The following is a 26,835-nucleotide window of genomic DNA, read 5'->3' as shown; positions in this document are numbered from 1 at the left end:
ACACCTGCGCAGCTGCCGGTAATTCATACAATTCTATCTGATGCGGATCGCTGCTGGCTTCACTGTCTATACCCAATGGTCTGTACGGACGAACTGCCACCATTTTAAACTCTTTGAAGACAAACTTGGAAAAATATAAGAATATGCTATTTGTGAGCACGCTGTTTATTGAGGATTACAGACATCTAAAAAGCAGAGTCGTTTGGTTGAGGTTGCCTTTGTTTCCTGTTGAGAGAGTAGAGGACTGAACTGATGCTGCGTCGAACACCCTCCTCATCAGCAGAGCCGATGATAAACATTAAAAAAATTGTCGGATGATCGAACCTGAGCGGAAGATCTCCGAGGCTCGCTCTTGGACCATCCACTCATCTGTAAGGTCCTTTATAAATAAATAAATACGGGGACGGGATATTGTTTTAATAGGATAAGGCAATTACCAGATGAAAGCGGGACAAACCCCACTACAGGTAAGATAAATCACTGTTGTTTTCTTTATGATTGATAAATGTGCATTTGCTAATCGAATACATTAAGAAATGTTTAATGCGTCATTGTTGAATAGTCAACACCGTAGGCTATTCCATCACCCCACGCGTTTAGTTACCGAATATTCTATCCAGGTAGTGTTTTATATCACTGGAGGAAACGGGGCTCCATTTTATACTAACACGGTGATTATGCACATTATTAGAATGGAACCCGTCCTATAGCTGTTTTGTATTCTTATATTACAGAATACGTTAAAAGTGACATTGTACGTTTTCTGATAAATAATAGCCTCCTTTCTGTCATTTATTGTGCTCCCATAACAGACAGGCAAAGGCTATGCATGACCAATCTAATGACCTTATTCTTAAGGCTGCATGTACAGCATATGGTTTTGTCTCGGCAATATGTGACTCTTTCTCGGACCAAATTCACTTTCCCCATCCCCCACAGTCAGACAGGAGAAATGACCAATCTGTCCTTGTCAGTGGAATTATTCAGCTCTGACTCTCAAATGGCACCCTAGTCCCTTCATTACTTTTGACCAGAGCCCTATGGGCCCCTAATCAAAAAGTAGTGCACTACATAGGAAATATGGTGCCATTTGGGACATTGATCAGGGCTTCACTCATTTCTCTCTGTAACATCTGAACTGTTCCATTAATATAGATTAGACTGTACTGAAGGTAATAGGAGGGTTTGTGCAGAGAAAGTTGAGTCAAGGACAGATAGAGAGATGGGTATTGAGTCAGGACAGATAGAGACATGGGTATTGAGTCAGGACAGAGAGAAAGATGGGTATTCAAATCAAATTTATTTCTATAGCCCTTCGTACATCAGCTGATATCTCAAAGTGCTGTACAGAAACCCAGCCTAAAACCCCAGACAGCAAGCAATGCAGGTGTAGAATCACAGATAGAGACATGGGTATTGAGTCAGGACTGATAGAGACATGGGTATTGAGTCAGGACAGAGAGAGAGAGATGGGTATTTGAGGCAGGACAGACAGAGAGAGATATATGGGTATTGAGTCAGGCCAGAGAGAGAGAGATGGGTATTGAGTCAGGACAGAGAGAGAGAGATGGGTAATTGAGGCAGGACAGACAGAGAGAGAGAGATGGGTATTGAGTCAGGACAGAGAGAGAGAGATGGGTAATTGAGGCAGGACAGACAGAGAGAGAGAGATGGGTATTGAGTCAGGACAGAGAGAGAGAGATGGGTATTTGAGGCAGGACAGACAGAGAGAGATATATGGGTATTGAGTCAGGACAGAGAGAGAGAGATATATGGGTATTGAGTCAGGCCAGAGAGAGATGGGTATTGAGTCAGGCCAGAGAGAGAGAGATGGGTATTGAGTCAGGACAGAGAGAGAGAGATGGGTATTGAGTCAGGCCAGAGAGAGAGAGATGGGTATCGAATCAGGACCATTTCTTGAGGGACAGAAGACTACTCACCAAAATGCCACCCTAATTCCTATAGTGCACTTATTTTGTCCATAGGGCTCTGTTCAAAAGTAGCATACTATATAAAGGGAATAGGTTGCTATTTGGGATGAAAACCTAGTGTTATTCAGTATAGTGAAGGGCATAAGTTATGCTCAACACTAGCCCTTCACCACTCCCTGTAGAACATATTTACAGCATGCAGAGCCCTCTAGATACCCCACACTTCTATGATCTCACAATAATAATTTGGATACATTTCCCCCTTCTTGTTTTGTATCCTAGGATCTCAACGTAAAAAACCGGATTAAACCGTCAATAACCATTGGACAGAGTCTGCCATAGGGGAGATATAAACACACACACCATCATTCCTGATGGCGCTTGAAGACTCTGCCTTCCCCTCGCGGCCAGAGTCCCTCTCTCTGCCCGTGGTGGAGAAAGGGAAGGGACCAGTGCAAGAGGCTAGCGAGGTGACGGCCTCCACCGGAGTGTTTGATGTGTCTGAGGATCTGGGCCATGTGGTTACCACGGATACCACCCAGCCTGGCGTTAACAGATCGTGGAAGTCCAAGTTGGCAGAGAGGCAGGCCAATGCAGCATCCGAGGAGTACGTTAAGAAGCTGCCTCGGGTGGTGGAGAAGGAGAGGGGTAGATTTGGCTGGGGTGAGTAGTAGTGATGTTGCCTTTATCGGTGTCCAAAATTGGCACCCTATTTGCATCTCATAAGGCTCTGGTCAAAAGTAGGGCACTATGTAGTGAATAAAGGGCCATTTGGAATGCACACTTTCTCTCCCAGGACTGTTCTTCTTTTCTGACCTGAGACATTGTTGGCGCCACGAGAGTGAATCTATCTAGAACGAGAGGTTACTAAGCGACCGTCTGGCAGTGTTCTGTGACCAATGTAAGGTTTTGTGTTTGGCTTTAAATGATTTACACTGACAGACAGGCTAAATCCCAAATGACACCCTATTTCCTATATATTAGGGTGCCATTTGGGATGCACACACTGTGTTCTCTCTGGCTCTCTACAGTCTGCAGATAGGTGGTTATTGAATGCATATTTTCCCTCCCTCCTCCACCTCTACCCGCCCCCTCCCTCCTACTCCCCCTCCTCCTCTACCTCTACCCCCCGCCCCTCCTCCACTTCTAACCCCCCCCCTCTACCCTCCTCCCCTCCTGTGTAAAATGCCTGTTCCTCTGGTTTCTCCCCCCCAACCCATCTTCCTGTTGCTCATTCCCTTAGTCCTACTGCCGATATGTCACTGTAGTCTTTCCCTGTCTCACTCCTCTTTCTCTCTCTCTTTCTCTCTCTCTCCCCCTCCCTCCCTTCCTGGCCTGGTTTCCTGCCTGCAGCCAAGAGACGTAAGACTCAGCGCTATGTGGAGAAGAATGGTCGCTGTAACGTTTCACACGGCAACATGAGGGAGACGTACCGTTATCTGACAGATATCTTCACCACGCTGGTGGACCTCAACTGGCGCTGCTCTCTCTTCGTCTTCGTCATGGCCTATGCCATCACCTGGCTCTTCTTCGGGGCCATTTGGTACCTGATAGCTTACCTCCGGTGAGAGGGACAAACGGACAGACAGCAGGCCAGGGGACACTTGGGATAGTCCCAAATGACACCCTATTCTCATATAGTGCACTATATAGGGAATGGGATGGCATTTCAGATGCATCCAATGGTATCACTGTCAGAGAGAGTCACTCTACATGTTGCAATTTCTTCTCTGTAGAGCAAGTATATTAGTAAATGGATAGTTTTTCACAACCTATATTTTTGTTTGCTCCTCTCTCTCTCTTCCTCTCCTCTCTCTCTCTCGCTCTCTCTCCCTCCCATACTTTCTCTCTTCCACTCCTTTCTCTCTCTTCCTCTCCTCTCTCTCGCTCTCTCTCTCCCATACTTTCTCTCTCTTCCACTCCTCTCTCTCTCTTCCTCTCCTCTCTCTCGCTCTCTCTCCCTCCCATACTTTCTCTCTTCCACTCCTTTCTCTCTCTTCCTCTCCTCTCTCTCTCTCGCTCTCTCCCTCCCATACTTTCTCTCTCTTCCACTCCTCTCTCTCTCTTCCTCTCCTCTCTCTCTCTCTCTCTCCCATACTATCTCTCTTTCCACTCCTCTCTTCCTCTCCTCTCTCTCTCTCTCTCTCTCTCTCCCATACTATCTCTCTTTCCACTCCTCTCTTCCTCTCCTCTCTCTCTCTCTCGCTCTCTCTCCCATACTTTCTCTCTTTTCACTCCTCTTTTCCTCTCCTCTCTCTCTCTCCCATACTATCTCTCTTTCCACTCCTCTCTTCCTCTCCTCTCTCGCTCTCTCTCTCTTCCACTCCTTTCTCTCTCTTCCTCTCCTCTCTCTCTCTCGCTCTCTCCCTCCCATACTTTCTCTCTCTTCCACTCCTCTCTCTCTCTTCCTCTCCTCTCTCTCTCGCTCTCTCTCCCATACTTTCTCTCTTTTCACTCCTCTTTTCCTCTCCCTCTCTCTCTCTCTCTCTCTCTCCCATACTATCTCTCTTTCCACTCCTCTCTTCCTCTCCCTCTCTCTCTCTCTCTCTCTCTCCCATACTATCTCTCTTTCCACTCCTCTCTTCCTCTCTCTCTCTCTCTCTCTCTCTCTCTCTCCCATACTTTCTCTCTTTTCACTCCTCTTTTCCTCTCCTCTCTCTCTCTCCCATACTATCTCTCTTTCCACTCCTCTCTTCCTCTCTCTCTCTCGCTCTCTCTCCCTCCCATACTATCTCTCTTTCCACTCCTCTCTTCCACTCTCTCTCTCTTCCTCTCCTCTCTCTCGCTCTCTCTCCCATACTTTCTCTCTTTTTCACTCCTCTCTTCCTCTCCTCTCTCTCTCTCTCTCTCCCTCCCATACTATCTCTCTTTCCACTCCTCTCTTCCTCTCCACTCTCTCTCTCTCTCTCCCATACTATCTCTTTCCACTCCTCTCTTCCTCTCCTCTCTCTCTCTCTCTCTCTCTCTCTCTCTCCCATACTATCTCTCTTTCCACTCTCTTCCTCTCCTCTCTCTCTCTCTCTCTCCCATACTATCTCTCTTTCCACTCCTCTCTTCCTCTCCTCTCTCTCTCTCTCTCTCTCTCTCTCTCTCTCTCTCTCCCATACTATCTCTCTTCCTCTCCTCTCTTCCACTCCTCTCTCTCTCTCTCTCTCCCATACTATCTCTCTTCCTCTCCTCTCTCTCTCTCTCTCTCCCATACTATCTCTTTCCAATCCCTCTCTTCCCTCTCTCTCTCTCTCTCTCCCATACTATCTCTCTTTCCACTCCTCTCTTCCTCTCCTCTCTCGCTCTCTCTCCCTCCCATACTATCTCTCTTTCCACTCCTCTCTTCCACTCCTCTCTCTCTCTTCCTCTCCTCTCTCTCTCGCTCTCTCTCCCATACTTTCTCTCTTTTCACTCCTCTCTTCCTCTCCTCTCTCTCTCTCTCTCCCTCCCATACTATCTCTCTTTCCACTCCTCTCTTCCTCTCCTCTCTCTCTCTCTCTCTCCCATACTATCTCTCTTTCCACTCCTCTCTTCCTCTCCTCTCTCTCTCTCTCTCTCCCATACTATCTCTCTTTCCACTCCTCTCTTCCTCTCTCTCTCTCTCTCTCTCTCTCCCATACTATCTCTCTTTCCACTCCTCTCTTCCTCTCTCTCTCTCTCTCTCTCCCATACTATCTCTCTTTCCACTCCTCTCTTCCTCTCCTCTCTCTCTCTCTCTCCCATACTATCTCTTTCCACTCCTCTCTTCCTCTCTCTCTCTCTCTCTCTCTCCCATACTATCTCTCTTTCCACTCCTCTCTTCCTCTCCTCTCTCTCCCTTCTCCTCCTCCCCCTATTTTTATTTATTTCACCTTTATTTTAGCATTGAGTCCCATTGAGACCAAGATCTCTTTTACAATGGGGCCCTGCATGTACACAATTTACAAAAACAACATAATAATAATTTTGTTGTTTCTCCCCTCCCAGAGGGGATCTAGATCATCTGGAGGATGAGACATGGACACCGTGCGTCAACAACGTGAACGGATTCATCTCGGCCTTCCTCTTCTCCATCGAGACAGAGACCACAATTGGTTACGGCCACCGTGTCATCACTGACCAGTGTCCGGTGGGCACCATGCTGCTCCTGCTCCAGGCCATACTGGGATCTATGGTCAACGCCTTCATGGTGAGACTCATTGGCTGCACCCCTAATGGCTCCCTACGTAGTGAACTCATTTTGACCAGGGCCCATTGTGTTCTGGTCAAAGACTCTGGTTAAAAGTAGTGCACTATATAGGGAATAGGGTGCCACTTTAGATGCAGACCCATACGGTCCCTACTGTATTTTTTTTACTGTACCCTAAGAGCATATTCTGACACTAATACAATCACATCTGTTTCTCTCCATCGTACAAATAGTTTGAAGAACTTGTAATCATATCAAAAAGCTGCCCCTTAAAAGGACCTTTTCTCCGTCTATGCCTTTTGGAGCTGTTGGGATGAAGCAGAAGTCCCATTCATTTGGACCTTTGTTTGGACAACGAAGTGATCTTCTTCTCCTCAGGTGGGCTGTATGTTTGTGAAGATCTCTCAGCCCAATAAGCGCGCGGAGACCCTGGTGTTTTCTAAGAATGCAGTGATCTCTCTGAGAGACGACAGACTGTGTCTGATGTTCCGGGTGGGGGACCTGCGCAGCTCGCACATTGTTGGAGCCAACATGAGGGCCAAACTCATCAAGTCTAAACAGACTCAGGAAGGTGAGGCTAGTATACAATCAACCCCCATAGAAGGTCTGCATCCCAAATGGCACCCTATTACCTATATAGTGCACTACTTTTGACCAAAGCTCTATGGGCCCCAGTTAGAAGTAGTGCACGACATGGGGAATAGTGCCATTTGAGATGCAAACAAGAACACTCCACATGTTATTTTCTAGTATGGAAGTGATATACTGTGTACAAAATATTAAGGCTCTTTCCATGACATAGACTGACCAGGTGACTCCAGGTGAAAGCTACAGTGCATTAGGAAAGTATTCAGACCCATTCACTTTTTCAACATTTTGTTACGTTACAGCCTTATTTAAAAATGGATTCAATTGTTTTTTTTCTGCCCTCAATCTACACACAATTTTTATTTATTTTATTTATTTTACCTTTATTTGACCAGGTAGGCTAGTTGAGAACAAGTTCTCATTTGCAACTGCGACCTGGCCAAGATAAAGCATAGCAGTGTGAACAGACAACACAGAGTTAAACATGGAGTAAACAATTAACAAGTCAATAACACAGTAGGGAAAAAAAGAGTCTTTATACATTGTGTGCAAAAGGCATGAGGAGGTAGGCAAATAATTACAATTTAGCAGATTAACACTGGAGTGATAAATGATCAGATGGTCATGTACAGGTAGAGATATTGGTGTGCAAAAGAGCAGAAAAGTAAATAAATACAGTATGGGGATGAGGTAGGTAAAATTGGGTGGGCTATTTACCGATAGACTATGTACAGCTGCAGCGATCGGTTAGCTGCTCAGATAGCAGATGTTTGAAGTTGGTGAGGGAGATAAAAGTCTCCAACTTCAGCGATTTTTGCAATTCATTCCAGTCACAGGCAGCAGAGAACTGGAACGAAAGGCGGCCGAATGAGGTGTTGGCTTTAGGGATGATCAGTGAGATACACCTGCTGGAGCGCGTGCTACGGGTGGGTATTGCCATCGTGACCAGTGAACTGAGATAAGGCGGAGCTTTACCTAGCATGGCCTTGTGGGTCCGGATATTGTAGCCCAGGAGTATGCTTCGGTGCTAGCACAGGAGCTCTGGCATTACCCCATAATGACAAAGCAAAAACTAGATTGTAGAACATTTTGCAATGTATTAAAAATAAAATAACAGAAATATCACATTTACATATGTTTTCGGACCCTTCTACTAAGTACTTTTGTTGAATCACCTTTGGCGTCGATTACAGCCTTGAGTCTTCTTGGGTATGACGCTACAAGCTTGGCACACCTGTATTTGGGGAGTTTCTCCCATTCTTCTCAAACTCTCTCAAACTGTCAGGTTGGATGGGGAGCGTTGCTGCACAGCTATTGTCAGGTCACTCCAGAGATGTTCGATCGGGTTCAAGTCCGGGCTCTGGCTGGGCCACTCAAGGACATACAGAGACTTGTCCCGAAGCCACTCCTGCATTGTCTTGGCTGTCTGCTTAGGGTCATTGTCCTGTTGGAAGGTGAACCTTCGCCCCAGTCTGATGTCCTGAGTGCTCTGGAGCAGGTTTTCATCAAGGATCTCTCTGTACTTTGCTCTGTTCATCTTTGCCTCGATCCTGCCTTGTCTCCCAGTCCCTGCCACTGAAAAACATCCCCACAGCATTTTTATTTGATTTATCTAACCTTTATTTAACTGCTGCCACCACCGTGCTTCACCGTAGGGATGGTGCCAGGTTTCCTCCAGACGTGACGCTTAGCATTCAGGCCAAAGAGTTAATTCTTGGTTTTACCAAACCAGATAGTCTTGGTCTGAGAGTCCTTTAGGTGCCTTTTGGTAAACTCCAAGCGGGCTGTCATGTGCCTTTTGGTAAACTCCAAGCAGCTGTCATGTGCCTTTTGGTAAACTCCAAGCAGCTGTCATGTGCCTTTTGGTAAACTCCAAGCGGGCTGTCATGTGCCTTTTGGTAAACTCCAAGGGGGCTGTCATGTGCCTTTTGGTAAACTCCAAGGGGGCTGTCATGTGCCTTTTGGTAAACTCCAAGCGGACTGTCATGTGCCTTTTGGTAAACTCCAAGGGGGCTGTCATGTGCCTTTTGGTAAACTCCAAGCGGGCTGTCATGTGCCTTTTGGTAAACTCCAAGCGGGCTGTCATGTGCCTTTTGGTAAACTCCAAGCGGGCTGTCATGTGCCTTTTGGTAAACTCCAAGCGGGCTGTCATGTGCCTTTTGGTAAACTCCAAGCAGCTGTCATGTGCCTTTTTACTGATTGCTTCCGTCTGGCCGCTCTACCATAATGGCCTGATTGGTGGAGTCCTGCAGAGATGGTTGTCCTTTTGGAAGGTTCTCCCATCTCAACAGAGGAACTCTGGATCTCTGTCAGAGTGACCATCGAGTTCTTGGTCACCTCCTTGACCAAGGCTCTTCTCCCCTGATTGCTCAGTTTGGTCGTGGTTCCAAACCTCTTCCATTGAAGAATGATGGAGGCCACACTCCTTCGACCTCATGGCTTGGTTTTTGCTCTCGCATGCATTGTCAACTGTGGGACCTTATATACTGTAGACAGGTGTGTGCCTTTCCAAATAATTTCCAATCAATTACAATTACCATAACAAAGGGTATGAATATTTACAGTTTGTAAAAAAGTTATTTCTGTTTTTAAATTTAATAAATTAGCAAACATTTCTAAAAACCTGTCTTCACTCTGTCATAATGGGGTATTGTGTGTAGATTGATGAAGGAAAATAAATTATTGTATCAATTTTAGAATAAGGCTGTAACGTAGCAAAATGTGGAAAAAAGTAAGGGGTCCGAATGCACTGTATGATCCCTTATTGAAGTTACTTGTTAAATCCACTTCAATCAGAGGAGGGGAGGAGACGGGTTAAAGAAGGATTTCTTAAGCCTTGAGACAATTGAGACATGGATTGCATATGTGTGTCATTCAGAGGGTGAATGGGCAAGACAAAAGATTTAAGTGCCTTTGTTCAAAGTATGGTAGTAGGTGCCAGGCGCCCCAGTTTGAGTCAAGAATGGCAACTCCTGGGTTTTTCACGCTCCGGTTTCCTGTGTGCATCAAGAATGGTCCACCCCCCAAAGGACATCCAGCCAACTCGACACAACTGTGTGAAGCATTGAGTATTGAAAACCGATCTGGCCCTAATAGCTACAGGTACTCTTAAATCTCTACCCAGTACACCCAGAAGAGGCCTGGCCACCCTCGGAGCCTGGTTGTTATTTTTTCCTAGCCACTGTGCTTCTGCATCTGCATCGCTTGGTCTCTGGGGTTTTAGGCTGGGGATCTGTAAAGCTCTCTGGGGTTATAGGCTGGGGATCTGTAAAGCTCTCTGGGGTTTTAGGCTGGGGATCTGTAAAGCTCTCTGGGGTTTCAGGCTGGGGATCTGTAAAGCTCTCTGGGGTTATAGGCTGGGGATCTGTAAAGCTCTCTGGGGTTTTAGGCTGGGGATCTGTAAAGCTCTCTGGGGTTTTAGGCTGGGGATCTGTAAAGCTCTCTGGGGTTTCAGGCTGGGGATCTGTAAAGCTCTCTGGGGTTTTAGGCTGGGGATCTGTAAAGCTCTCTGGGGTTTTAGGCTGGGGATCTGTAAAGCTCTCTGGGGTTTTAGGCTGGGGATCTGTAAAGCTCTCTGGGGTTTTAGGCTGGGGATCTGTAAAGCTCTCTGGGGTTTCAGGCTGGGGATCTGTAAAGCTCTCTGGGGTTTTAGGCTGGGGATCTGTAAAGCTCTCTGGGGGTTATAGGCTGGGGATCTGTAAAGCTCTCTGGGGTTTTAGGCTGGGGATCTGTAAAGCTCTCTGGGGTTCTAGGCTGGGGATCTGTAAAGCTCTCTGGGGTTATATGTAAAGTAGATTGGGACGTCCCCCAGGACTAGGCTTAATCTGTATCCAGGAAACTGTCCCTCAAGGTGTAATAACTCACTTCTCTCTCTCGTCCCCCTTTCTCCCCTTCTCCATGTCTCTCCCCCTCTCCAGGTGAGTTTATCCCTCTGGACCAGACAGACATCAGTGTGGGTTTTGAGACGGGGGATGACCGCCTGTTTCTGGTGTCTCCACTGGTCATCTCCCACGAGATCGACTGCCGCTCGCCCTTCTGGGACATGTCTCAGGGCCAGCTGGAGAAGGACGACTTTGAGATGGTCGTCATCCTGGAGGGAATGGTGGAGGCCACTGGTTAGTCCATGTCTGAGTCCCAAATGGCAACTTATTCTAAAACAAGTTTTTAAAACTGCACACTATCAAAGACAGGCAACCGACTCTACTATTTACTTTTTATTTTCAGTGAATCAACGAAACATTCTGCTTACAGTTACTTCAGGTTCCCATAAGGCTCTGGTAAACCGTGGTGTGACCAGAGTCGGGTGCCAATTATAGGATCTCTATGGGTGCACCATGCCTCAGAAGGGGAAGTGGCTTTCCTGCCCACTGAGAAAAGATTTGCTTGGTCATCATAGCAGCTGAAGGGGTGCTGCCAGGGTAGGTTAATGTGTTCTTACAAAGTGTGTGTTGTTACCCCCAGGTATGACGTGCCAGGCGCGGAGCTCTTACCTGGCAGACGAGGTCCAGTGGGGTCACAGGTTCAGTCCGATGATGTCACTGGCCGAAGGCTTCTTTGACATCGACTATGGCGCCTTCCATCAAACCTTTGAGGTAAGAACACACACACACACTCCAGAAGGGGGAAAGGCTAAAAGTAGCAGGGTTGCTGTGTTAGCTATAACCTACTGGATGGCGACTCAACATGTGGAATTGAATGGACAATGATGGCCCGCTGCTTTTAATCTTGTACCATGTGATCACTGCCACTAGTACAGAACAACACAACACAGCTTAACCATTTGTCAGTCTGGCATGTCTCCTCACTTCCTCTTGTCATGTCACCAAAATGATTTTACCCTGATTCTGAAAGTTATTTTCCAAGTTGTCCGATACAGTAACCGCCACTCATACCCCTCTCTTCCGTAGGTGGACACTCCCTCCTGCTCAGCGCACGAACTCTCATTAGCTGCGGCCCGATTGGAGGCTCATCTCTATTGGTCGATCTCCAGTAAACTGGACGAAGAGAAATGGGAGGGATCTTCTCTGACCAACCAATCAGGGAAGCAGCTAGACAATGGGAAAGGAGGGGTCGTTGGCCCCGTTTCATTTACTGTTGGTGAGATCACTGGAATAGAAGAGCAATCCGGACCAGGGGAGTTGAATGGAAGTGTCACCACTGACCAGTCAGAATCAGAGGCCTAAAGTAGATTGGGGCACCCTATCCCCTATGCAGTGCACTTATTTTGAGCAGAGCCCTGGTCCACAGTACTATAAATGTCATGACAGGATGAAACACAACTGCAGTACTGTAAATTACTTTTAGCTAATGTATAACATACAGCCATAGAACATTTTTCCCCAAGGGAGAGTTGGGTGGTTTAAATGGTCCATTTTGCTCCTTCTTTGCTGTGTTGGATAACATTGACTTGGACATGACAAATTATATCAATTCAATTTTGTCTTTCATTTCTCTGGTGATATTTTATTATTACCATGAATGTCTGGGCTTCACTATAATTATATTATATTGTTATAGCTCCAATATCCTCTGCCAACAACATACATTATATGAATTAATACATTTTTTTTTTTTTTTAAGAATTAAGTATTGACAATTCTTTGTCAGGAAAGAGGATGTTGTTCAGCCAGGTGAGAATGTTCAGAGACATAGAAAGAGAACTGTGTTTTGGAATGTTCTGGAATGTTCAGAGAGATAGAAAGAGAACTGTGTTTTGGAATGTTCTGGAACGTTCAGAGACATAGAAAGAGAACTGTGTTTTGGAATGTTCTGGAATGTTCAGAGAGATAGAAAGAGAACTGTGTTTTGGAATGTTCTGGAACGTTCAGAGACATAGAAAGAGAACTGTGTTTTGGAATGTTCTGGAACGTTCAGAGACATAGAAAGAGAACTGTGTTTTGGAATGTTCTGGAACGTTCAGAGACATAGAAAGAGAAGCATGTCATGTGTTGGCTGAATTGGGGAGTCAATGTATTAAAGGAATTATGTATTATGGATAGTGTGATAGAAGAGAACATGTATGGTTTTTCACTTTAGCATGTAAAGAGCATATCAAGGAATCGATTGAAATAGTATCTCTAAACCTCTTTATCTCTAAAAGAAAAACAAGGATTGTTTTAAAAGATTATATAGAAGTGTACATTTTGATTACATTAAAACAACCACCATCTTGTGATTAATTTAGATGTAGAATCATTACTGTGTTAACAATTTTAAAGGGTTACATCATATGTACCGTAGCTTATCACTGACCATGTCCCAACTGGAGACTAGTGGAAATATTCATCTAACAAAACAAAGTATTTTCTCTCTTGGGAATGTTTCTGTGTGCTTTCACGTAGAAACTAAGTAGCACAATGAAATATTTTCTTTCCATAGCCTCTTAGGATTTAAGCACAACTGTGTTCCGCTCTGCTCACCCCAACCTCGTGCTTCTGCGGCTGTGTACATAGGAGCCTTTTTACTTGATGTTTTTAATATATATAAAAAAATCTGAATTATTATCTATCAAAATTAATAAACTATATTACACACCAACTTTCTTCTTCTTTGCTCTCACTTTTATCAGTGTGGTCATCTGCACTATTTATCCTTGAGAGTATTCACTGTTTCACTGAAAATCTGTCCATTTGTCTAAATGTTTTTTGTTGTTGTTGTTGGTTGAGACATTCTGGGCACTGGCAATACTTGACGGATCAAAAATTTGCCAGGTCACTCATTCGGCACAGAATCTGTGAGAAGAGACTATTTGGTTCACATTGTGGCACTAAAGTGCTCAGGCCTGTTGCATGGCACAGTCATGGGTCCCCTCCCTCTGTCTCCTAGGTAACAGGGGTCTAATGCCGCATTCAATTGCAAGTCTGAATTAGGAAACTGGAGAATGTCCGACTTGGTTGAACGGCCTGGTCACGTAGGTACAAGGAGTTAACAGGTCTGAATTGTCCAATTTTACTAGTTCTGACTAATACATGAACGCACAAAAAGCAGGGAGAGGGCAGGGACCCAGAAAGGAATAAAGGTTCAATGAATGCTGAGGACCAGATAATCAAAGATGTGCTGAATTCCCCCAAACCCTTAGGCACTCCTGTAAATCTGAAAATAATGAATACGTTTAACCTCGCCTTCTGATTAGCTGGCTGGAGTTTTTTCCTATATTGTTTTTCAGATCGGAGTACACGAAGTGCCAGTCTGGAAAGTTCTGTGGTTCTATTTAAACTGCGTGGCTCTCGTCACTCCCATAAGATGACGTAGCCGCGGTTTCCATGGCATCGAAAAAAGCTAAACGACCATCTCCCTGGAAACAGTTGCCGGACACATTCCCACAGATTTAGTTATAAAACATATTTGACGTTCACCTTGTGGGACATGAATATATATCCTATCGTTTTGATTTGATTTTGTTAATCTTAATTCGCCTATTTTAGGTACACATAGATTAGCCATCAGGTTTAATGCGATATTGACGTATCCAGCAAATATTGTTTGTTGTAACTTGCTAACGTTAGCTGACTTTGGGAAGGAAGCCTTTGCTCGAACAAGTGAATATTCTTTCAGAGTGTCAATGGAGGGGTTGTCATCAGCCCAGAATCTACAAGCGCTCTCTGCCCTCTTATCCACCCGGGATGAGGATGATGAATACAATTGTAGAGTAAGGCATTGCTAACGATTAATCATTGGATAAATTGCGTAAACAAACTAGCTAATAAAATTGGTTTTGGCAAACAAAATGTAATAACTTGTCCAGTTAGCATGCTAGCAAAAACCCGATGATCATGCAGCTAGTTAACGTTAGATATGTGACAACAGCTACTTTGCACTTGCTTTCTATGTCAGTCTTTGAAAGTGATTTATTCGTCGAAATATTTTCTGAACAGAATATGACATCCTCAGCCGTAATGGGACCTGGAGATATTGGTCTCCCTTCACCTGCTGCCAACAAATCAGGTCTGTTTTTATCAGATGGCTTGTACCAAAAAAAGTAGTGGAATATGGAATAGGGTGCCATTTGGGATGTAAACGGTAACACGCTGTGTATGTAGTTACAACAGTAACAAGCTGTGTATGTAGTTACAACAGTAACAAGCTGTGTATGTAGTTACAACAGTAACAAGCTGTGTATGTAGTTACAACAGTAACAAGCTGTGTATGTAGTTACAACAGTAACAAGCTGTATATGTAGTTACAACAGTAACAAGCTGTATAGATTTGGGGCTCTCGAGTGGTGCAGTGGTCTAAGGCAATGCATCTCAGTGCTAGAGACCCTGGTTTGACCCTGGTACAGACCCGATTCACAACGTGCCGTGATTGGGAGTCCCATACGGCGGCGCACAATTGGCCCAGCGTCATCTGGGTCAGGGTTTGGCGGGATAGACCTTCATTGAAAATAAGATTTTGTTCTTAACTGACTTGCCTAGTTAAATAAATGTTAAATATATATTTTGAAAATGTAGTTACAACCATAGAGATCCTATGAAATTACTAATTCTATGGTTACAACAGCCTACACCAAGAAGGACAGTAAAGCCATCTGGAGTGAGGAGGAGGTGACAGAGGGGTCGCAGTTTGATGACCTCACAGACACCCGGCCAAAGCCTGAGTACGTCAAGTTTGCAGTCTAACACCATGAAAAAGAAAACAACATTCCAGACAAGGCAATTGGTACTCCCATCCCTCACATCTGATTTCTTTGTCATTGTTGTTGGCTGGGGAACGTGTGTGTGTTCAGGTATGACATATTGCTGAAGCAGAATGTTGGGACAGAGGACATGTTTCTTGGGATGAGCCGAAAGGATCCCTCTTCCATGTGCTGTGACAGCATGCTGGTAACCATAGAGATCCTATAATTCATTCTATACGTAATTCTATAGGATTCTATACATAATTCTATAGGATCCTGTATGTAATTCTATGCTATTGGTAACCATGTAGCTACAGTGTTGTGCTCTGTAATGCAATGTTACATCTTCTTGCATCTATTACTTGGCTTGAATAGATGAATAGAATGTTCTCCATCTGGGTTGAGGGCAAGTTTTTTGGAGTCTATTACACCCACCTGAAATGTATAGTACAGAACAATAATATTATAATAATATAAACTTTATCTTCTCAGGTGAAAATCAAACTGCCAGACACCAAAGCAACAGATGTAGTCTTGGATGTGAAGGAGAAATTCCTTGATCTGCGAACGCCAAACTTGTAAGATTCTTTAGAAAATTCTTTAGAATGTTGCCTGCCTGTCATCCTTCTATAAAGAGTTCCAGACTTTCTATCCACAGACAGAAAACTATTTGCTACTATTTATTGACCTCATATCTTGCTCCTTCTTTCTTCATAAAAAATGCTTTATCTCTATATTTATCTCTATCTAAAGCACATGTTGTCATCTCTCTCTCTCTCTCTCTGATTATAACAAATAATCAGAATGCAGCAGTAAAATAACAGTAAAATAAGGCATTTATAAGTTATATTCTTCAAGAATCAATGGGTTTATATAATTAATTCATAAGTCCAAAAATGGATGTAGCAATTAAGGATTCTAGCTTTAAATCCGTTCTTCTCTCTCCACACAGTAAACTGGGCCTACACCTTCCTCACCCAGTCCACAGTCATGATGGAAAAGCCCAGTTCTACAGTGAAAGACAGGAGCTGGAGGTCACTCTACCAATGAACCGCCTCATGGACCAAATCAACCTGCAACGATGAGAGAAAGTTAGGAGAAAGGAAAAATAATTGAGGAACAAACTGAACTCGAGAGGAAATTAAGCAAATCTTGGAGGACACGTGCATGTGGTTATGGGTTCCTGAAGTCCCTATCTATCTAGGGGTGCCTTCAGTTCCTATCTATCTAGGGGTTCCTTCAGTTCCTACTTACCTGACCCCTGCACAGGTGAGAGCAGAGCCTATGTCTTCTGTCATGAAGCAGAAGAGATGGGTATTGTCAATTTCTCGCAATATAGATGACTTGTTTGTTTGAAGAGTTCCATGGTTTTCATTATAAAGTCTGACCATTTAATCTGTTCATTGAATATTTTTTTTCTTCTGTTCCATGGTATATATTGGCAGCGTTTCAATAAATACATGTGTCTGGTTTATTTTCCTCTTTGTGCTATATTCACCAACACCCTCTGCTATATTTTAGCGTTACCATTCTTGTTTGTTACTATGCAATATGCTGTGTTATCATAGGCAGTTGTGGGCTGTGTTGACCAATTATGGGGAAGTGTGCATGGTCTGACAGTCACAGCAGCGAACGTGTGATCATGTGACGCATACGTTTCAGACAAAATCCTGGACACAACAATATAACGGCTCCATATCATTGCGCTGCACGGTTCTGCTCCTCGCACGCCTTTGCTCTCGGTATGGCGGACGGTGAGAGGTCCCCGTTACTAGCAGATCTTGGAGATGGTGCTCTTGTCGGCGGTAACGGCGGAGTGTCACCGGGCTCGGCTCCCTATGGTTTACCAAATAAACCTCAAAGTGAGTATCCATGGATGTTCTCCTACCTCGCCAACGCGTCGGCCCCTATGATTTGCAGATAGTCAAGAGCACGAAAGGTTGCTTTCCTGGTATCTCCATGGACAGTATCTGGGGAGTGAATCGTGGTTGCTAGCCAGCTGTTGATGCAAGCATGCCTGTTAGCTAGCTAACGAGCGGTTAGCTGGCTGCTACGCCCATCAAACTGAATAACTAGCTAGTCACCTGGCTAGCTAATTGGCTATATTTTTGTAACGTTTTGGCATTTTCTGCATTTGTCGGCTAGTCCTCATCGTTGCAGGGATGTACTAAAAACAGAAACACCCATGATGTTTTGCGTTTTATGTATGGAACTAACTAACTTTGTCTACCCAAAGATGGCTAGGTGGCTAACTAAGTAGCCCAACTAGCTAATTGCTCAGTATAGTATGCAAGATACCAGGTGATCCACGTGTTATAATATTGTTGGTAATCTTGAGATTTGTTGATGGCCTATTATAAAATTATAGCTAGTAGTGTAATATTTCTACAGTTATTTGAAGATATACTGCCAGTGATGTCTGGCTAGCTAGTTTGCAAATTTCTGTATGTAACCAAAACACCTGATTTGATTGACACCGCTCTGGGCTACTAGGGAAGCTCATAATTACTGCAATATAAGACGACGACCAACGGAGACAGTAATTGGGAGGGGCTACTGTACTGAACTACATATTAGAACAGTGGAATGAGTTGGGTGGGTAAAACAGGTGTTTGTTCACAATATGCCTTTTAATGTATTTATTGACACTTGTTTATTTGAAGTTATTTGTATAGTGGTAACTGCTGATTTCTGTCAATCGTACTACAGTTATGTTAAGTTCCATACACATGGGTAGAGAGAGAGAGAGAAGTCCCTGCAGTCCTTTTATATAGCTCATTTTCAGTTGGTACTCCAGAGTCAAATTCTGTATGTAACCCTTTCTTGTTTCAGCGGCAGTGCACTACTCTGCCACTGTGTACATTTTGTTAAGGCCTTAGTTATTTGAATGCACTGACTGTAAGTTGCTATGAATAAGAGTGTCAGCTAAAATGACCAACATTTTAAATGTGCCTCCCTCTCTCTGTATTTCAGGCTTCCCTCCCTTCCCCAGCCCCACCCAGCCCTCAGTGCTCCTGGGGAGGACCCTCCTCCGTACTCCCCCCTCACCTCCCCAGAGAGTGGCAGCGCGCCAGTCATCAGCTGTAGGGTGTGTCAGAGCCTCATCAGCGTGGAGGGGAAGCTCCACCAGCATGTGGTCAAGTGTGGGGTCTGCAACGAAGCTACGGTGGCTAACCTGTTTAGTGTTTACTTCCCTGCATGTTTATTTAGGTTGTGTCTCAAATGTTCAATGTGTAGTGCACTACTTCTGACCAGAGCCCTCTGCATACCTTACATCTACCTGTGTGTTCATTTAGGTCGTGTTGCAAAATGGTACTCTGATAATGACTTCTTCTTCTTCATCTTGTTTGGCTTGTTCCCCCTCTTCCTTCCTCTCGTCCTATTCCTCGTCCTATTCCTCGTCCTATTCCTCGTCCTCTTCCTCATCCCATTCCCCCTCTCCTCTTCCTCGTCCCATTCCCCCTCTTCCTTCCCCTCGTCCTATTCCTCATCCCATTCCCCCTCTTCCTTCCTCTCCTCTTCCTCTCGTCCTATTCCTCGTTCCATTCCCCCTCTTCCTTCCTCTCCTCTTCCCCTCATCCCATTCCCCCTCTTCCTTCCCCTCGTCCTATTCCTCGTACCACTCCTCCTCTTGTGTCTCTGTCTCCCTCTGTAGCCCATCAAGAATGCCCCAGCAGGGAAGAAGTATGTCCGCTGTCCCTGTAACTGTCTGCTCATCTGCAAAGTCACCTCTCAGAGGATCGCCTGTCCCCGCCCCTACTGGTAGGGGGGCACATTTATCTATTTATTATGATATTAATGAACCATTTTGATCCGAATGTCTAAACCGTTCAAACAGATCCACAAATAATGATATTGGAACTTAAACAGATTTGGCTCATTAATCTACTGTCCAAATAATGATGTTCCACGCTGCTTTAAAAAATATATATATATCTACTGTCCAAATAATGATGATCCACGCTGCTTTAAAAAATATATATCTCTACTGTGCAAATAATGATGATCCACACTGCTTTAAAAACTATATATATATATATATATTTATTTATTACTGTCCAAATAATGATGATCCACGCTGCTTTAGCAAAAAAATATATATATAAATGTGTGTGTATATATATATTTAAACTCAGGTTTTCACAATTCCTGACATTTAATCCTAGTAAAAATAGCATGTTTTAGGTCAGTTGGCTCACCACTTTATTTTAAGAATGTGAAAGGTCAGAATAATAGAAATAATGATTTGTTTCAGCTTTTTATTTCTTTCATCACATTCCCAGTGGGTCAGAAGTTTACATACACTCGATTAGTATTTGGTAGCCTTGCCTTTAAATGTTTTTAACTTTGGTCAAACATTTCGGGTAGCCTTCCACAAGCTTCCCACAATAAGTTGGGTGAATTTTGGCCCATTCCTCCTGACACTGCTGGTCTCACTGAGTCTGGTTTGCAGGCCTACTTGCTCGCACACACTTTTTCAGTTCTGCCAACAGATTTTCTATAGGATTGAGGTCAGGGCTTTGTGATGGCCACTCCAATACCTTGACTTTGTTGTCCTTAAGCCATTTTGCCACAACTTTGGAAGTATGCTTGGGATCATTGTCCATTTGGAAGACCCATATGTGACCAAGCTTTAACTTCCTGACTGATGTCTTGAGATGTTGCTTCAATATATCCACATAATTTCCCCCTCATTATGCCATCTATTTTGTGAAGTGCACCAGTCCCTCTTGCAACAAAGCACCCCCACAACATGATGCTGCCACCTGTGTGCTTCACGGTTGGGATGGTGTTCTTTGGCTTGCACGCCTCCCCCTTTTCCTCCAAACATAACGATGGCCAAACAGTTCTATTTTGTTTCATCAGACCAGAGGACATTTCTCCAAAAAGTACAATCTTTGTCCCCATGTGCAGTTGCAACCAGTAGTCTGGCTTTTTAATGGGTGTTTTGGAGCAGTGGCTTCTTCCTTGCTGAGTGGCCTTTCAGGTTATGTCTATATAGGACTTGTTTTTACTGTAGATATAGATACTTTTGTACCTGTTTCCTCCAGCATCTTCACAAGGTCCTTTGCTGTTCTGGTTATAGATTTGCACTTTTCACACCAAAGTACGTTCATCTCTAGGAGACAGAGACATGCGTGGTCCCATGGTGTTTATACTTGCGTACTATTGTTTGTACAGATGAACACGGTCCCTTCAGGGGTTTTTGAAATTGCTCCCATGGATGAACCAGACTTGTGGATGTCTACAATAAAACATTTGGAGGTCTTTTTTCGCCCTCCCCATAATGTCAAGCAAAGAGGCACTAAGTTTGAAGGTAGACCTTGAAATACATCCACAGGTATACCTCCAATTGACTCAAATGATGTCAATTAGCTTATCAGAAGCTTCTAAAGCCATGACATAATTTTCTGTAATTTTCCATGCAGTTTAAAGGCATGGTTGACCTTGTGTATGTAAACTTCTGACCCACTGGAATTGTGATACAGGGAAATAATCTGTCTGTAAACAATTGTTGGAAAAATTACTTGTCATGCACAAAGTAGATGTCCTAACCAAATTGCCAAAACTATAGTTTGTTAACAAGACATTTGTGGAGTGGTTGAAACACTTGGAGTCATTAACTCGTTTATGTCAACTTCCGACTTCAACTATCTATCTATCAAGATTATAATACGGTTTTAAGTACCCCAATTGACCTTTAAAGGAAATCACACTACAAATTATTGCCCTCATGCACTTAAGGAAATGACAAATATTTTGGATATATGGAGGCTTAAATATCCTGACCTAGTGAGATATATACATGGCGGAGGCTCAATCAAGCTAGTCGTCTTGACTACTTTCTTATTTCATTCTCGCTGGCACCAAAAGGTGAAGTATTGATGGTGGACGGAATGCGGTCAGACCATTAAATAATTGTATTTACAGTCCATTCAAAACGTATTCAGACCCCTTCCCTCTCTCCACATTTTGTTACGTTACAGCCTTATTCTAAATTGATTCAATTAACCATTTCCTCATCAATCTACATACAGTCTCCCATAATGACAATGTGAAAATGGGTTTTTAGACATTTTTGCAAATGTATTACAAATTTTAAAAAACAGAAACCTTGTTTACATAAGTATACAGTCCCTTTGCTATGAGACTTGAAATTGAGCTCAGGTGCATTCTGTTTTTATTGATCATCCTTGAGATATTTCTACAACTTGATTGGAGTCCACCTGTTGTAAATTCAATTGATTGAACATCATTTGGAAAGGCACACACCTGTCTATATAAGGTCCCACAGTTGACAGTGCATATCAGAGCAAAAACCAAGCCATGAGGTCAAAGGAATTGTCTGTAGAGCTCCGAGACATGATTGTGTCATGGTACAGATCTGGGGGAGGTACCAAAAAGTGTCTGCAGCAATGCAGGTCCCCAAGAGCACAGTGGCCTCCATCATTCTTAAATGTAAGACGTTTGGAATCACCAAGACTCTTCCAAGAGCTGACCGCCCGGCAAAACAGAGCAATCAAGGGAGAAGGGCCTTGGTCAGGGAGGTGACCAAGAACCCGATGGTCACTCTGACAGAGCTCTAGAGTTCCTCTTGGAGAACCAGCTCTATAGCACTCCATCAAGCCAGGTTTATAGTAGATTGGCCAGACAGAAGCCATTCCTCAGTAGAAGGCACATGACAGTCCACTTGTTTGCCAAAAGGCACCTAAATGAGGCTCAGACCATGAGAAACAAGATTCTATGGTCGAATTAAACCAAGATTGATAACTTTGGCCAGAATGCCAAGCATCACGTCTGGAGGAAACCTGGCACCATCCCTACGGTGAAGCATGGTGGTGGCAGCATCATGTTGTGGGGATGTTTTTCAGCGGCAGGGACTGGGAGACTAGTCAGGATCGAGGGAAAGATGAATGGAACAAAGTACAGAGATCCTTGATGATAACCTGCTCCAGAGCACTCAGGACCTCCGATTGGGGAGAAGGTTCACCTTCCAACAGGACAATGACTCTAAGAACAAAGCCAAGACAACGCAGAAGTGGCTTCGGGACAAGTCTCGGAATGTCTTTGAGTGGATGACGGCAAAATAACACATTTACATTCATGTCGTTTAACAATAAAATGGTCTGAAGGTAAAGCGGACACACTCTGTTCATTCCTTTGACCTCATGGCTTGGATTTTGCTCCGATACGCATTGTCAACTGCGGAACCTTTTTTTATATAGACAATTTGGGAAGGCACAAACCTATGTCCAATCAATACAATTTACCACAGATGCACCTGAGCTTCGAGTCTCAGAGCGAAGCGTCTGAATACTTACGTTAATGTATTTTAGTTTCTTATTTGCAAAAATTCTGAGAACCTGTTTTCTCTTCGTCATTATGGGGGATGGTGTGTAGATTGCGGGGAAAAAAGCTATTTAATCAAGCTTAGAATAAGGCTGTAACGTAACAAAAAGGGGAAGGGGTCTGAATAATTTCCGAATGCACCATATGACCGAAATGGCTCCCAATGCACTACTTTTAACCGGAGGCATATGGGCCCTGGTCAAAAGTAGTGCACTATATAGGGATTAGGGTGCCATTTCGAATGCACCCACTGCCTGGGTATGGAGATAGTTTGTCCAGATGGAATGTTGTCTACTTTGTGAATACAATGGACACAGCATTTGAAACCCCTTAATTCACACTGATACAAGTACGTCAAGGGTTGCGTTAGGCTAACCCAGGCCCCTAGATAAGTTTGTTGACCAGGATGGAACTTGCGCTCAGTTGCATTTAAACCTAGCTAGTAATACTGACTTAGACTGAACAGCAAGGTAAGTGGTTGCTGTTTTTTTTTTCTCTTCTTCCTGGCACTGACTATGCTGATAACGGCTATTTGGAGAAAGGGTCTACTGGCAATGACTGTTTGGTTGTTTTTCCCTACTATAGTCAGTGGAACGCACTGACTGGAAGTCACTCTGGATAAGATCATCTGCTAAATGACTCAAATTTGATGTTTGTTTTCCTGTGTAGTAACGCTGTTGTATTTGAACCTAGCTAGTAATACTGACTTCGACTGAACAGTGAGTCATGTGATTGTGCTCTCCAGTAAGAGGATAATTAACCTGGGTCCAGTCCACCCTGGTCCAGCCAGCCCTGAACCCCAGCCGGCCGGAGCTCGCGTCTCCTGTGGACACTGCAACAACACTTTCCTGGTACGACCCTTCACCTCTCTCAAAGCCAGTGTGTGTGTATATAGGCGCTATCTCAATGAGTCATTCCATGATTCCTCACATCCTCTCTCGACTGTTAAGGAGGAGACGGTTCCTCCCCCTTAGACCTTCTTGTCCAATGCGTTTTCAGAAGGATGCGAGGAAAAGGAATCTAGGAAAGATGATTTTGAGAAAGAGCCACAGTGTACACCAAAACAGTTATGAAGGCAAGGAATTCTTGAATGTTGTTAACATGGATAATACTCTACTGGACAATTGAATCGACGTAAATATTATACAGTACATGAGTTTCTTGTAATGTGTTTCAGTGGACAGAGTTTACTGACAGGACACTTGCCAGGTGCCCACACTGCAGGAAAGTGTGAGTACCGATTTGGTTTCTCTGTCCATAGGCTGCTTGGTCAATACAGCTGTGGTTATATCACACTTATGCTCAAGATGAAGTCTTTTAGTGGTGGCTGGTGGCACTTAAAATCGGAGGACAGACTCGTAGTAAAGATTGGAACGGAATCAATGGAACTTTTCAAACGTGTGTTTGATTCCAATCCAGCTGTTATTATGAGTTGTCCTTTCCACACCAGCCTCCACTGATGTCCTTCATAGTACATGTTAAACATGTATGTGTCCCCTTGTGGGCGGTAGGCAGTTGTCAGCAGTCGGTCAGATTCCCATAGCATTAGTCTTCAGCATAAGCTCCTTACGGTCTCGTGTGCAACATCTCAAGTCTGAGCTCAGTGACTCTTACGTAACCTTTTGTTAGTGTGACTTGCTTCATCAACTAATAATTTAAACCTATGAAGTTCTTACATTACTATAAAAATGCTTTTGGACAGCCGACGCAAGTCACAACAATTTCTGGTTTATATTTCATGTAATAAAAATAAACTTTTTTTTTTTTTACCATTTCCCCTTTTGTCATGCCCTTCTTCGACATGCAGCTCCTCTATTGGTCAGAGGTACCCTCGAAGGCGGAGCTTGTGGTGTATTCTACTATGCTTGCTTTTCAGCATCTCCACTGCTGGGCTGGTGGTGAGTACACACTTCCACGCTGTCCACTCTACATGACACGCCAGGCGATGACATCACAATAAAAACAAACCCCCAAAAACACAATGTTTAAAAAATGCATAATATTGTCATGTTTCACAACCACGCCAATTCACCTAAGTACTTTTTTAGCAAAGGAAAAACCTTGCATGTGTCTTGCATCTTCGTCTCTCTCTGTGTTCTCTCTCCTCTGTCTCTGTGTGTTCTGTGCTGCAGGTGGCTACGTTCCATGACACACTGTCAGAGTCCTATCACAAACACACCGCCCGTAGCCTTGTAACATGCTGCGTCTCTAAGTCTTCATCCTCTCTGTGTTTTGCAGGCAGGTACGTGGGTGAAGGCCCAGGCCTACGGGGGTATCTATGCCTCCTGGGCCATGCTGATCCTGCTGGTACTCCTGACCCTGGGTCGGGCTCTATACTGGGCCTGCATGCCTGTTAGTGAGCCCCTACAGAACTTCACATAGACACACACACACGCAGGCGTAGGGTGACGTTGCCCCTAGACGCTGATCTTGGGTCAGTTTTGCAATTTCCCCACTAATGACTAAGGTCAGGATTGTGGGAAGGGACGCTGATCCTAGATCTGTACCTCGGGTGAACTTCACCCTTGAGTAGGGCTGGGCGATATATCGAATGAATTTGATGTTTTTGCGCGTTATTCCAAATGCCTGTATCGGAAGAAGTTAGTTTATTTATCGTTTTTCTGAGCGTTTGTCCGTTTGTTCTCATGTTGTCTTGTCTCCTTCGCTCCGTCTGTGCTGTGCACCTTCCCATTTATACCAGAGATGTGTCTATAATGACGACTGCGTATGTCTCTGCTACAACAATGGGAGTCGTTGTCCCAGAGGCGGGAAGGCAGCCGATAAGCTTAGGTAAAAGAAACATAGAAACGCATTGGGCTTATTTTGGTGAGCAAAACCTCTCGCTTCGCCTCTTCCTCTCTGTTTACACACACACACCAAGCCCCTCCCCCTGTCACACAACAACCTCTGACAAGCGGTTTCAACCTGATATTTGTGTTTTGGTCCAACAGAATCGGTCATATGGACACTAAGAAACATTGCAACATTATATTACTGTAAGAGGAGAAGTTATCCTTTTCAACCATACCCTTTATGTCAACTCCTCAAATTACGCGCAGAGCAGACGCTACTAAAACGGGAGTATCAATGAACATCTATTCTAGAAAATACATGTTGCATGCGGCATTACAGTTATACTAGCTGTCTAGCTTCTTATAAATGTGCAATAAGCAAAAAGCACAATTATATGAACTAGTTCTCTTTATGAGACATGGTTGGCCACTTGATTTCCACATCTGAACAAAGTGGACAGACTAGCATTCAGTTCCAACAATTGGAGACGGACAGAAACGTGTGTTCATAACAATTTTAATTGTTTTGCTTTGTTAGATAGCAAATCCAAGTTGGCTAAACTTGAAATCATAAAGATTAGTTGGCTACTCAGTAGCACGTGGGCTTGTGCTTTAGAGATTGTTTGTGAGAGGTGTTTTAATTTTCGATAATGCTCTGCTACAGGAAGTTGGTCATTATTAGGGAATGTGTATTATACTTGGTCCTGGTTCCATTTGTAAACAAGAAGGGCATTTTCATAGATCGACTTGGATGTCAGATCAGTGATTTATTTCCAAAAAAAGCAGGTTAAACTGTTTTGATAAAATAATTAAGTTGTTAGTGGGTCTGATGATTGTTGTAGGCTCATATTTAGCCTAGATTTAATTTTACGAGCCCTAAATTAATTACATTATTTCTGTCTGTTTGAAATTTGGAGTATTTGACCTTTCTTAATTGTACAACAAAGCTTATTTAGAGAACATAAACAATCTAGAGGTGTGTGTGTATATCGTATATCGTCCATAAGATGTGATTTTTGAGCCTTATCGCCCAGCCCTCCCCTGGAGTCTTTTATTTAGTTAACTAAGATCAAAACAAGAAGTTCCCCTCCTTCCCTTTAATCTTTTGTCATTGTGTTTCCAAACTGGATGATGAATAATATCCTAAAAGAGCAGTAGCTCGACTTCTACATTTACTTATGAATTGATGAATAGTTCGCTTTAACATGTTCAACTACTTTCCTTTCCCTGTTTTAATCGTTGCTTAGGCCAGTCTCTCTATGGCAGGCGCTGGCAGCCACACCAGAGCCTCATATCATGGCATGGCTGAGTGGAATCAAGTCTTAAATGATGACGTAGCCCTCGGATAAGACTGCTCCTCCGCAACCCTGAATATATGTTCTGTTTTTGGGGCATTTTACA

General features: G+C 43.9%; 3 protein-coding genes across 4 annotated transcripts; all 3 read left to right on the top strand.

The window, feature by feature from the left end:
• LOC135509694 (G protein-activated inward rectifier potassium channel 3-like) lies at positions 1-13,212 on the top strand. Its single transcript, XM_064930568.1, has 8 exons — positions 1-467; positions 2,214-2,594; positions 3,285-3,495; positions 5,886-6,087; positions 6,466-6,658; positions 10,593-10,790; positions 11,137-11,267; positions 11,583-13,212. The coding sequence occupies exons 2-8, from the start codon at positions 2,306-2,308 to the stop codon at positions 11,856-11,858; spliced, it is 1,500 nt and encodes a 499-aa protein (XP_064786640.1). The 5' UTR covers positions 1-467; positions 2,214-2,305; the 3' UTR covers positions 11,859-13,212.
• Positions 13,213-13,974: 762 nt separating this feature from the next.
• dnaaf6 (dynein axonemal assembly factor 6) lies at positions 13,975-16,764 on the top strand. Of its 2 annotated transcripts, XM_064930615.1 has the most exons (6): positions 13,975-14,323; positions 14,550-14,619; positions 15,175-15,271; positions 15,401-15,497; positions 15,785-15,870; positions 16,245-16,764. In XM_064930615.1, exons 1-6 carry the CDS (start codon positions 14,237-14,239, stop codon positions 16,375-16,377), a joined length of 570 nt encoding a protein of 189 aa, XP_064786687.1. In that variant the 5' UTR covers positions 13,975-14,236; the 3' UTR covers positions 16,378-16,764. The 2 variants fall into 2 exon arrangements, with proteins under 2 accessions (XP_064786687.1, XP_064786679.1); XM_064930607.1 differs by lacking the exon at positions 13,975-14,323 and having other exon boundaries at positions 14,345-14,619.
• Positions 16,765-16,828: 64 nt separating this feature from the next.
• LOC135509711 (type I phosphatidylinositol 4,5-bisphosphate 4-phosphatase-A-like) lies at positions 16,829-26,563 on the top strand. Its single transcript, XM_064930593.1, is given in 8 exon segments — positions 16,829-17,154; positions 18,266-18,307; positions 18,310-18,458; positions 18,948-19,054; positions 23,388-23,493; positions 23,820-23,872; positions 24,450-24,540; positions 24,881-26,563. Coding segments are annotated over 8 exon segments (810 nt in total). The 5' UTR covers positions 16,829-17,036; the 3' UTR covers positions 25,025-26,563.
• The last annotated feature ends 272 nt before the right edge of the window (positions 26,564-26,835 follow it).

The sequence above is a fragment of the Oncorhynchus masou genome, chromosome 3, assembly GCF_036934945.1.
Source record: "Oncorhynchus masou masou isolate Uvic2021 chromosome 3, UVic_Omas_1.1, whole genome shotgun sequence".
NCBI classification, from domain to species: Eukaryota; Metazoa; Chordata; class Actinopteri; order Salmoniformes; family Salmonidae; genus Oncorhynchus; species Oncorhynchus masou.
This window is presented reverse-complemented; position numbering and strand designations above follow the sequence as displayed.

Excerpts from the sequence above, each read along its gene's own strand:
- LOC135509694 (XM_064930568.1), top strand. The coding sequence starts at position 2,306 with ATGGCGCTTGAAGACTCTGCCTTCCCCTCGCGGCCAGAGTCCCTCTCT. Across the intron at positions 6,088-6,465 it reads CTATGGTCAACGCCTTCATG|GTGGGCTGTATGTTTGTGAA; the intron begins GTGAGACTCATT and ends TCTTCTCCTCAG. Across the intron at positions 6,659-10,592 it reads GTCTAAACAGACTCAGGAAG|GTGAGTTTATCCCTCTGGAC; the intron begins GTGAGGCTAGTA and ends CCCCCTCTCCAG.
- dnaaf6 (XM_064930607.1), top strand. The coding sequence starts at position 14,442 with ATGATCATGCAGCTAGTTAACGTTAGATATGTGACAACAGCTACTTTG. Across the intron at positions 14,620-15,174 it reads ACCTGCTGCCAACAAATCAG|CCTACACCAAGAAGGACAGT; the intron begins GTCTGTTTTTAT and ends TGGTTACAACAG. Across the intron at positions 15,498-15,784 it reads TGTGCTGTGACAGCATGCTG|GTGAAAATCAAACTGCCAGA; the intron begins GTAACCATAGAG and ends TTATCTTCTCAG.